General features: G+C 40.5%; 1 protein-coding gene across 2 annotated transcripts in view; it reads left to right on the forward strand.

Moving 5' to 3' along the window:
• The window catches only part of fgd (faciogenital dysplasia), a 51,847-nt gene extending 40,759 nt beyond the window's left edge, over positions 1-11,088 (forward strand). The window contains exons 7-19 of one of the 2 annotated variants that reach the window (XM_063464006.1): positions 529-685; positions 888-1,026; positions 2,873-2,931; positions 3,407-3,553; positions 3,651-3,743; positions 3,851-3,930; positions 5,114-5,144; positions 5,757-5,858; positions 6,340-6,393; positions 7,088-7,186; positions 7,311-7,436; positions 8,262-8,402; positions 9,534-11,088. In XM_063464006.1, coding sequence (XP_063320076.1) covers positions 529-685; positions 888-1,026; positions 2,873-2,931; positions 3,407-3,553; positions 3,651-3,743; positions 3,851-3,930; positions 5,114-5,144; positions 5,757-5,858; positions 6,340-6,393; positions 7,088-7,186; positions 7,311-7,436; positions 8,262-8,402; positions 9,534-9,779 — 1,474 coding nt within the window. In that variant the 3' untranslated portion in view covers positions 9,780-11,088. Of the gene's footprint in view, positions 1-528; positions 686-887; positions 1,027-2,872; positions 2,932-3,406; positions 3,554-3,650; positions 3,744-3,850; positions 3,931-5,113; positions 5,145-5,756; positions 5,859-6,339; positions 6,394-7,084; positions 7,187-7,310; positions 7,437-8,261; positions 8,403-9,533 lie in introns of both variants that reach the window. The other variant, XM_063464005.1, reaches the window with a different exon arrangement.
• Positions 11,089-12,432: the final 1,344 nt, after the last annotated feature.

Below are 12,432 nucleotides of genomic sequence, written 5' to 3' on the forward strand. Positions count from 1 at the left end.
TTTATTGGCTGAAATAAACTTGAAAAAACAAAACAAAACAAAACAAAGGACATCAAGTCCGAAAAGTGCACCTTAGGAAGAAAATTCATAAGGAGGATTAATTTCTGTAATGCCCCAATAAAATTCTTGAGATTACTCTCATTAGTTATGAGCCTTTGTTTGTGTCTCTTTATGAGTGATGTAATTGCCCCCAGTATTATAGTATTTATGCTTGTGCAGCCTCTCTTGGTTCTAACATGGATCTGTGAAATGAATCTGCTAAAGCAACCCTTTAATTACCTCTTCCCTGCTTTAGTAGGAAACTGTGTGATCTTTTTCCCAATAGGCTTTGGGAATTTTCCCTCAAACTTGATGTATTTACATCTGTAAAGCTGTCTACACATTTACATGAACAAGTAGCTAATGTGCATTTAATTAAAACACTGCAACAATCTTTTGATATAGAGACAAGTGCATATGAAATACTAGACACCTTGGCATGGAAATTCGTTTTGGAATCATCTGTTTGTTTGCACGTTCTTGCTTTAGGGAAAACAAACCACGCATTGGAGACATCCTCCAGAAACTGGCTCCATTCATGAAGATGTATGGAGAGTATGTGAAGAACTTTGACCGGGCCATGGACTTGGTCAACACCTGGACGCAGCGATCGTCACAATTTAAGAGTGTCGTTCAGAATATACAGGTTTCTCTCTTCTCCTTTTTTTTTCTATTTTTACATTTTTTCAACAGCATGTATCGGAAAAGAACATCCAATCACACATATCTAAAGATTATTTGGGTTTTATATAGTTTTGTCAGGAATTTTGGGATTTTTAGCCAAAATTTAACATTTCTTCTTTCTGAATTAATCAGTTAATGTTTTGTTTTTTTGTTTCAACCAACAGAAACAGGATGTGTGCGGGAATCTGACGTTGCAGCACCACATGTTAGAGCCAGTCCAAAGGATTCCTCGCTATGAGCTCTTGCTCAAAGACTACCTGAAGAAGTTGCCCGATGATGCTCTCGACAGAAAAGATGCTGAAAGTGAGTTGCCGGGGTTCAGGGGGTTGGGAAGCTCATCTTGTAACCGGAAGGTTACCGGTTCGATTCCCTGCTCTGTCTGTCTTGGTTGTTGTGTCCCTGGGCAAGACACTTCACCTACCGCCTACTGGTTAGGCCAGAGGGGCCGATATGGCAGCCTCGCTTCTGTCAGTCTGCTCCAGGGCAGCTGTGGCTACAACTGTAGCTTGCCTCCATCAGTGTGTGAATGTGAGAGTGAATGAATAGTGGAATTGTAAAACGCTTTGAGGGTCTCGAAAAGCGCTATATAAATGCAAACCATTATTATTGCTGCTGACTCGCACGTTTACGCTTCACGACTGATCAACTCCAGATCACAGAGAAATCCAACCATCTGTGTCTTTGCTTTCCTCAGTAATCTAAAGCTTCATGTAAATCACATTTTAAAGATGCGCTTGTTGTATGAAATACGCCACCCATTGATGAGTATTCAGCTCAAGGCGGACACAGTTTAGCTTTACTCAGAAATATGGATTCAGAACAGAAGAATAAATAAATAATACAAGAAAGTACCGTTCAGCTAAAGCCCATGAAATCATTAAAGGTCACTAGGGAAAAAAACTAAAAGAACATGAGCAGATTAAACATCCCCCCCCCCCAAAAAAGTGCAGATAAAGCAAAAATATGTCCTGTCCAGTTCATACAGCAGTGAACACTTGGGAGTTATTCGACTCCATAACTGTACAAGGACAGGAGGGAAGGTGAGAGGAACTGGCCAGTATCTGTTTTCACAGCAAATGTCTTCTTTTCCCTCGACTGTCGACTGCACAAACTGCAAAACCACTCGACTGATCAAAAGGAGCCAAAATTCACTTCACCTTGTGGTAAATGTGAAAACAGGCTGTTTGAGACCACGGGCGCTCTGAAGACGTCCCTCTGTGTTTTTCTAGTTTTACTCTGCACAGCTAAAACCCACTTATGACGCAGAATGAATATCTTAGTGTTATCACAGTTTTAGAATTATGAAGTGTTGCACTTAATTTCCGTCATATTGAACACTATTGCATTGCATATGCAGGGTTAGATTAGGATAAAACTATGGGGGGTTTTTTGCTATAATTTATCAACACTGTGATGATTTGTACACTTTAAGTGTTTGATAGTCTTCTGAGATGATCGGTGTACATGTATAGCAAAAAAAAGTCCTTGTACAAAATAACCAGATCTTATGTGATGATAATCATTAGAATAACTAGTTAAATGAATGTGTTATGAAGATAAAGGTAGGACATAGGCCTCCTACGTCTCTGCGTAGCTGTTAGTATGATACCACAATACTTCACAAAGGTCAGAGTACTCCTCGTGTTGTTTCAACTACAGCCTGGCAGAAACAGATTACATATATTACATTATCTCATGTCCTCCTACATCCCTGTATCCATTTACCTAATCCTTAACGTCACCACACGGCGTTGTTTGGAGTCTGTGGAAAGGTTTCTCTCATCCTCTCCAGCTGAACAGCAATTTATCACAGTTGTTTTGGCCTCATTTCCCCCCGCCTGTGTGTCTCTTCTGTTTATGTAGGTTATGATTAAGATGGCTGACTCAGGTACTCGCAGGCATTAGTACTAGACTCTTGACTGGCTGGAAGCCAGCCTAGAACACACTGTGTGGTTAATGTTAGGAGTATGTGTCTTTTTAAGTTTGTAGAAATGGAACAGCCTTGACGATTTTTCTGTGAATAACATATTTTCACAAGCGCGTGATTGTGTTTGTAAGAGATTTATATCAGAGTTTCTGATAGTCTTAGCTTATTAATAACATGACTTTGTTTTTATTAATTCTTGTTACTCACAAATGTGTATTACAGAAGCACTGGAGCTCATTTCTACCGCAGCTAACCACTCCAATGCAGCAATCAGGAAAATGGTAAGGCTTTGCTCGATGCTCTGAGTCATTCTTTTATTTTTATGTTTTTGCTATCTTCTCTTCTATGCATAAACTCTTTCCAGTACTCTACCACTTGGCTGATTAGGAACTAGATAATGCATTGCCCAATAAGAGAGTAGCTGATGTGGTACAGTCAGTCAGCAGCATTGCATTGGTACAGACAGGAAGCTGCTGTTTCCTGCCTTCTTGTTCATAGCTCGCGGAAGTCTGACTGACTTTTTTTAACACCCAACCTCCTCGTATTTTTCCTCTGTCTTGTCGTGATGTCTTTCATGTTCTTTAAACAGCTCAAGCAGACACATGCGTCTGTGAATCAATAAAGAATTGTAATATATACTTTCCACCTTGCTGAAAAAGAATGAGTAAGAATTGTATGTGATAACAATATATTACCCTCTCGCTGTAGAGTATCTTCTCAGCTTTTGTGCTTCCTCCTGTTGCTCTATGTTTTTAGGAAAAGATGCACAAACTGTTGGAGGTTTATGAGAGGCTTGGAGGAGAGGAGGACATAGTTAACCCAGCCAATGAGCTCATAAAAGAAGGACATATCAAGAAGATGTCAGCCAAAAACGGGACAGCGCAAGACCGATACCTCTATTTGGTGAGAGGCCTGTTAAGTTTGACAAATATAAAGTAAAGGAAGATTTTTATTTGATCTGTCCTGTTCATCAACTTCATTATTTCTGTCTCTGATCTAGTTCAACAATATGGTGCTATACTGTGTGCCTAAACTCCGACTTATGGGGCAGAAGTTCAGTGTCAGAGAGAGGATTGACATTGCTGGCATGGAGGTATAATGTTGCTTTTCAGCCTATTCTCTAGATTTAGTTTTTTTCTCCCGTGGCCGTTCACTTGTTGTACCGACTGTAAGTGGCATTCTTCTGCTTTTTGACCCCAGGTGCAGGAGAATGTGAAGCAGAACCTTCCTCACACGTTTGCCATCATCGGTAAGCGACGTTCACTGGAGCTGCAAGCCAGGTAAAGATATGCGAAACAGCCTCAGAGCCACATAATATTTAACAAAAATGAAGACATTATTCTGTAAATAAAGCACTTCATATTGTTTTAGAATATGAAGCTGTGTTATTATTACTTACATGAGTAACAAGTCTCAAAAATATAATCTTTCAGCCAATCAAAATCAATAACTGCTGATGTTAAAGGAAAAATCCAGTGTTTTTTAGCCTAGGCACCATTTTCTCCTCTTTTGGGATTTAAATTATTAATAAATACAAAGAAGTCTGGAACGGATCAAATGTTGAACAAGAATGTTACAACCATCAACCGCAAAATGGATCAAATGTAATCCCATCGCAGTTGTCCATTTCAGAATTGTACACTGTGATTTTGTTGTTATTCAGTCATAATTTCACTTAAGCAGAATTACTTAAACCAATAATATCATCCACTCTGTCTGCAGCAGTTCTTGTCCGACTTCAAAGTGCACTTTTATTGATGTAGGATTTCTTCTCCTATTTGATTAACAGTCATCCTGATCAAAATGGTTTTTATGGCCCAAAAGGCTTTTTATTATCATCCATATGTAGCAAAAAAGTCACAACATAAGCACGCCACTGTCCCCAGAGGTTTGTTTGTGAAAGCTTTGCAGGGCTTGTATTGCAATTGGATAACCAGAAACTAGCTTGCAGTTACCTTGCCTTTTGATAACTGATCTTTTTGTAGGCTAAACTCAGACTTTTGAGACATATACATGTTAAATATACATCGTTCTCTGCTGGGATCCTTTGCATAATGTTTTAGTCACTTATCTAACCCTATCAGTGGGTTAGGCTTACATACCAGCATTTACCTTTAACACTTTTCTTTGATTTTGAAGAAAAACAACAGACTTAGCTGGTTAGCTTGTGGCCAGCTAACTCTGACTGATTTTTTTATCATTAGCCTTAATGTAACTGTTACTAAAGTAATTTGTATTTTTCTTTACAAGTATTTAAATTAGCCAGTGAACAAAACTATTTTGGGAACTTAGCTTATCATTATTTAATGCCCTATTTACTTGTTATTTTCTCATGTTTCCACTCTTTGGGGCTCTGTGTGCACAATGAATTGCGCTTATTTGTGAATATTTATTCAGTCATGGTGATGGCCTGAATTTTCTAGTAGGGTGAAATCATCGAATCATATTTTGCTAACTTTACAGGACGGCTGAGGAGAAGGAAGACTGGATTCAGGTAAATTTCACCCACTTGAAGTAGAACACTTGCATGCATATGAAACACTGTCTGTGCCTCTCATGTACATGCAGCATTTTTGGTCTGTGCCTTTGGTTGTTGTGTTTTATTAAAGAAGAATTAGAAGAGATTTCCTCTACAAACTCATGCAGTGTTTGGGAATTATATTCTCTAATAAAGCCCCTCATTATTGCTCATTTAGCCTATTACAGCAGAATAAAGCTGATTACTACATCTTGCAGGCTGTAATAGGGAATGGGCAACTGGAGAAACTGTGGAGGGTTTTTTTTTCAGTATGTGAAGATTAGGAGGGGCTATGGTACCACTCCAAAAGTTTACAGACAGTGGAAAGCAAAAAGAAGCAAAGGTTTTTGCACACTACTAGCCAACTAGTTATCTTGAGACTCCAGCATTAGGACCATGATACTTTTTAAGCTCTGATGTCATTGCCGCTGTCACTTGTTTGAAGCACAGTCAGGGTAGTCAGCATACCACACATGCTTTCTTTGTTCTTCAGTTAGGCAGGAGAAAGAAAGACGGCTTTCCTCCTTCTTCCCTCTTTCAACTCATAATTGTTCCTCCTCTTTCCTGTAAATCTCTTCTGACTCTCAGGTTATCCAGGCCACGATTGAACGACACAAACAAAACAGCAAGACGTTCAAAGCCTTCAACAGCTCCTTCTCCCGGGAAGACGACCATGTGCCAGAGTCACCGGTCAGTCTCACTCCGCCTTCATCAGGCACTTCATTGATCAGTCAGTCGATTGGTCATCCTTGGCAATGAATCATGGGAGACTAGTGGTACACCAAACAAGCTTGTCATAGTCTGGCCTTTGTCTGCCTGAATAGCTCTCCTTCTATGGATGTGGTAGTATCATACAGACAATACGCTCACTTAACCTTCCTGTCATGTTCGGGTACATACAGCTCTCGCCATTTCCACGTGTAGAGTCTGCGAGTCTCCTCTCACAGAGATCTCTCATGACCTAATAGGGAAAGCCCAACTCAAAGTATATACAAAACTATCATAGATGTGCTTTGACCCACTTTGAGTTGGCCTTAGCTGGTCCCAAGCCAAATGTAGTGACACAAGCCAGAGGAGCAGATTCAGAAGGTCTAGACTGACACCTAGTGGTAGAGATGGCTGACTGCAAGGTTAAACTACTGTTGCTCACTGTGTGTGTCCTCCTCCTCAGGGTTTCTGGTCGAACACATCCATCGACTCTGATGGCGAAAGACTACAAGAAAGGGTAAGATGCTCTTACAGAAAAGTAACACAGTCCTGATCCCTCTATGAGCTCCTGAGTGTGCTGCATAGCTCATTCCTATAAGAAGCCAGAGAGAGAGAAAAGTAGTTGCCTCTTATTCAGGACATTGTTGATGGTTGTCTAGTGAATGCAAAAGGGAGTGAGACTGACTTTGGGCAGACTCCAAGAGGATGAGTCAAACTAAGTCAAACACTAGTCCCAGTGAACAATGTTTTTTTTGTAGTTTTTAGAGTAAAACTACATTTCCAAAAAGGGAAAATTAGTCGAAGAATGTCCTTAAAGAAATGCTTCTAAATATAACAATAGTCTCGTTAGCTGTGTTTGTTTTTCAAAGTGTTTTTTGTTATGCTAAAGCATACATTACAGTTAGGTTGAGCAAATGTGATGATGCTAATCTCAAAAATAAAAAGTTTTTCTGTTATCTATACAAACAGGGAGAGATTTATTTATACATCCCACATATGTAGTATCTATAACAACAATCTGTGTGGATAATTTCGTGTGTCTGATGGGTGTATGCCCCCTATCTTTGTTAATAGAAGGGAGAAAAGGGAGACAGAAAGCCAAACAAACACGGGATGTAGCAGGACAAGCTGTCAGACATTCCTTTTGCTTCGCTTGTGCTGAAATTGAGCAGGCTGAAGGCCTTTACACACAATCCCTTTTTTTCCAGAAGAGTTCCAAGAAAAAGGAGAAGGAGAAGCAGACATGTAAAGGCTGCAGCGAGAGCTTCAATTTCACCAAGCGCAAACATCACTGCAAGTCCTGCGGAGCGGTGAGCACAGATGGAACGAGACAAATTTGGGCGTTGTTTTTGGTGGGATGGAGAGAAAAGTGGTGGAACAAGTGGAAATTTTAGACAAATAACTGTCTGCTGTTCGCTCTCTGTCCTTCTGCAGGCCATCTGTGCAAAGTGTTCAAAGATGGACAACAAAACGAGCCGAGTGTGTCCTGAATGTTTCGAAGCCAGCCTCAGCATAGAGAACCTTGGTACTGGTGAACAGAGAAGAAAAACTGCACCTGAGGTTAGAACAAAATAATACAGACACACACATAATGAATAATAGTTTTTTTGCTGCATTGGCTTATGCCAATAGGTTATTGCTCAGTGTTGGCAGGAGCCACACTGTGCTGCTGGCAACAAAGAGTAGAAAGCACTGCAGTGCCTTTTTACTCCTGTACTGTCGTGTTTAAGTTACTGTGCTGTATGCACACACTGCTACACACGTTGCACACATACGTGCAGTACATGTGCAAAGACATTCACACTGAAAGATCAGCTAATCCCTTTTTGATGACTAATATGATAATGAGATCTCGGCTTAAGGCGAATCTGTCGTCTCTGCTGACTCCGCAGTCTGGCGGCTTCAGGTGTCTGTATCCCTGTCCCGCTGTCCGTCTGTGGATAGATGTACAGTCGGATAGAGTATTTGCACCTTAAAGCTGACAGGACATTAACCACTTATAGCGATGACGAAACTGTGAAACAGCATTGTGATTCAGGTTCATTCCCTCTCGTGTCTCTGTTGAAGGATTCCAGTGGGGAATCATCTGTAGTGAGATTAGTCACCACATGAGGGAGCTGTAGGCTGTACAAGGGTTAGACAAGGGGCAGCAGAAGCTTTAACACCTGTCCCTGTACAAATCTCACTGTGTCCTACATTGCTGTTACATAAGGATGAACAGTAGAAGAACTGTACTGTCATTCCTCATCAGATTAAGTGTCCAAAATATAATAAATACGTCTTTTACACATGTTTATTAAAGCGCATCTTTTTCTGTTTAGTTCAATAATTAGCTCAGTAGTAAAATGAGGAAGTCCTTGATCATTGGTCTCATGTGTGTTTCAGAGACAGGTTTCTCTAACGGCAGAGAACTGCCTGCTGTGTGGCCACCTCCAAGTACAGGAGAAAGGGAAGAGCTGGATGAAAATGTGGGTTGCTGTGACCAAGGCTGAGCCACTTGTGCTGTACTTACAAAACAGCGGACAGGTAGGAGTTGGATACATTCAACAAGCTTTGAATCATAAAAAAAATATTTGATTAACTTTTCTTTTTCCCCTCATTAGAAATAAATTTGCACAGACTACAAGCTCACATTTCTCATAGATAGGCATCGTATAAATAGAGGACAGTAAACTGCAAAAGTTCATCTACATGGACGCATAACCTGAGTGCTTTAGTCACGTCCTATATATCTGCTAATCCTCCTGCTACGCCCATCTGGCTATATATCCTGTCTCCTTCCTCGGATTGGAGCGGGACATCTGCAGAGTGTAGCACCAGGATATATCACTGACTGTGTGCAAGTCAAATCTGTCCAATCCTGCATGTGCCAGGCTGTCCCTGTCACTGTCTGTGCTGTGTAGATTTGGGCCAGGGGATTTGGTTATCCTGAATCTGACCTCAGGTATAACTGCTGTCAGATGTGCGAGTGGGTTTTAGTTGGCGCTGAGCAGATGAAGTCTCTCAGCTCTCGGAGTTGCTGCAGTTCCTTGAAATCTTGGCTGTGGGTGGAGCAATAAATCTCCTTATAACATCCCAATGAGATGTGTAAAACAAGTGGTGTACATGATTGCTTTGAAAAAGATTACCCAAGCGTTCTATCTCTGTACACATCATCCATGTCCATATATTTATATATTGTTTAAAAATAATTAACTTAGAGAATTCAGTTCAGATGTTAGATTTTTTTTAAAGTCATGAATAGATTTGCGTATTTTTTTAAAGTTTAAGGATTTGCTGTAAAATGTTATTTTTCTGTCATTCATAATGGCAGAGAAGGAGTCAGCCTGTTAAAGCCTTCCAGGGTTTCATTTCCAAGACTAATATCCCAATCTGACCGCAGAAAGCGGCCATTCCAAAGATTAGGATTAATAGGAGTTGGATGAGCATTTCCTGATTATACAGAAAGAAAAAGGGGGAAGGGAGAGAGGAGGGCTGGGTTTACTGTACATGCCTGATGGAAAATTTTGCAGCTGAAGAGACAAGCTGTCATTTTCATTATTTCTAGTATGGTTCACTTAACTTAAAGGAAGGCTTGCCCAAGAGAAACCAACTTTGAAATACAATTTTTCTCTGACTGACATGTTTTATATTCATTTTTTTACGATTTTTTTGCAGGACTCAAAGGGGTCGCGGCCAGTACCTCTCCCTGGGTTTGAGGTGAGCCCAGCACCTTCTGCAGCTGCTGAGAAAACGGAGGTCAAACACATAATCCGGCTCAGCAATACTCAGCAAACTTTGCTCTTAAGTGCCCAAGATGAAGAACTTCAGGCCAAGTGGGTGGACTTCCTCTCCAAAGCTGCCCGTGGAGAAGCTTCCGCTGAGGCATCGACGAGCCTGACTGAACACAGGAAGAGCCAGTAGTGGACACGTTGGAGACACGGGACTCCCCAACCCTCCTCCCTCCCTCTCCTGTGTATAGAGCACACATTACTTGAAATCACTTTACCTTGGCACTTTTTTATTTTTCCTTATTTTTTTTTCTTTATAAAGACCACTGAGTCCTTTGCCACTTCAAACTTATCTTTCTTACCACACAGCTACTTTTTTCCTCTCTCCATCCTTATGTATTTCCCAAACACGCACCCACACACAAATAAGGACTATCCTACCAAGCAACCAATGCCACTGGTTAGTACATTTTATTTCTCAGTGTTTTTAACAGCTTTGAAGAACCTTGATTTGTAATATAGCTGAAAAAAACATGTTTTTTTTTAAAGATGAAGTTCCTTGTATATCATTCATTAGTGTTGTGAAGCATTAACATTTATACCTCTGTCTTTCCATTTGTGCAGACGTGTGTGTATGTATGTATGTATGTATGTATGCGTGTCTTTGAGTGTGAGTCCCTTCCGGTGTTTATTAAGTATTGAATGTTAGTGTAAGGACCCATGTCACCTCTCTATTGTCTCCAGCAGTGGTGGGTAATTGGGTATTGTACAATATGTATACTATAGTGTGATGTAAGGAAAAAAAAGAAAAAAATAGACATTTTAACTTAAAAGGCACAGAAATGTGTACATTTGTGGCTGGCCACCTGATGCTCCCACTGTCTTACAGACCCTTTCGTCTCTTATGCATTGGTAAAATTCCCTCTCCGTCATTATCGTGGGACTCTGTGACCTCTAATCTCAGCCTGAGTGACCACATTTCCACTCTCTTATCTTCGTGACTCGTCTAGACGAAAGAGTAGTTACAGGGCTTCAGTTCTGACACTGTGTTGCAGGTTCAGTGTCTCAATAACTCCACTTGTACACGTACTAAATAAATCCTTTATGTGTAGGTCTCTCTTTCTCAACACTGCAACCATTTGCCTGCTTCTCTCCCTTTTGGTGATGTGATGAAAACCAAGTACTGTACTGTAAAACTGTTTCTTCTGCCTTGTCCCCCGTACCCCGCTCCTATCAGCACCAGCCTTCAAGCAAAAGTAGCAAAAAAAAAGAAAGAAAAAAAAGCAACATCGGATCTCTTTGTGCATGTAAACTCACTCATATTTATGTACCTTGCTATGAAATCTTGTCCTTGCCCCTCTTTTTATGCTCCAGAATTTGTTCTTGTAGTACTGTAAGTAAGCAGAGTCAGCATTGAGTGTTTTAAAAACATGGTTTGTGCACAGTGGAAAAGCATCATCAATAAACAGACGTGGTTGATTCAGTACCACACTGTCCAGTAAGATATTAATGAGTATCGTGTTATTTCTTTTTTAATAAGGGGGGAGAAAAAAACCTTTATGAAAAACATACAAGCACAGATACTACAAATGTTACCAATAACACACGAATATCACACAAAATACTGCTAGCACATACACTTCTTGGCCACTTTATTATGTACTCTGTTTAAGTGGTTGTTAACACAAATATCTATCAGCCAATTACATGTGAGCAACTCAATGCACTGATGTAAGTAGAAATGGTCAAGATAATCTGCTGAAGTTCAACCTGGTTTAATCTGATTTTGAACGTGGTGTGATTGCTGGTCCCAGATGGGCTGGTCTATGTAGGAACTGCTGATCTCCTGAGATTTTTTTTTTTCTACAAAACTGTCTCTAAGGTTTATAGAGAATGGTCCAAAACAAAAGAGACAATATCTAGTCAGCTGCAGCTCTCTGAGGAAAAAATCCCTCGTGATGCTAGAAGTCAAAAGAAAATGTCCAGACAGAAGCTGAAAGGAAACCAATAGTAACTTAGATAACCACTTGTTACAACCAAGATATACAGACGAGCATCTCTGAAGGCGCAACACCTTGAACCTTTGGCTGCTTGGGCTACAGCGGCAGAGGACCACACTGGGTGCCACTCCTGTCAGATAAGTAATAAGAAAGAGAAACTAAGGCTACAGTTTGCATGGGGTCACCAAAATTGGAAAGTAAAAGACTGTAACCACTTCTAGTATGATGAGTCGTGACTTTGACTGCAACATTTGGACGGTAAGGGTCAGAATTTGGTGTAAAAAACATGAAAGCATGAATCTATCCCGTCTTTTTCCAAAGATGCTGCCGATTATGCTGCTAGTGGTGCTGTAATGGAGTGGGAGTTATTTTTTTGCTACACTTTGGGCCCGTTTGTACAAATTTGGCATTATTTAAACATCACAGCCTACTTCTCCGTGTCCATTCCTTTATAACCACAGTGTATCCATCTTGTGATAACTGCTTCCAACAAGAACTCAAAATAATCTCAAACTGTCAGTGAGTTCACTGTATTTAACTAGCCTCCAGAGCCACCATGCAAGTCCTGTAGGATACCTCTGGGAGGTGGTGGGACAGGAGATTTACATCATAGATGTGGATCAACTGTGTGATGCTATCATGTCAATATGGACCAAGATCTCAGAGCAATGTTTCTAGCACCTTGATGAATGTGTGCCACAAAGACTTAAGGCTTTTTAAGGCAAAGGGAGCTCCAACCAAGTACTGGCAAGATGTACTTGGTTAAGTGTCCACTGACTGTATTTAAATTACTGATGAGAAGATACTGTATAATGATGCTGCAGGTACTACACGTAATTCAGTCTG

The sequence above is a fragment of the Pelmatolapia mariae genome, linkage group LG20 (assembly GCF_036321145.2).
Source record: "Pelmatolapia mariae isolate MD_Pm_ZW linkage group LG20, Pm_UMD_F_2, whole genome shotgun sequence".
NCBI lineage: Eukaryota > Metazoa > Chordata > Actinopteri > Cichliformes > Cichlidae > Pelmatolapia > Pelmatolapia mariae.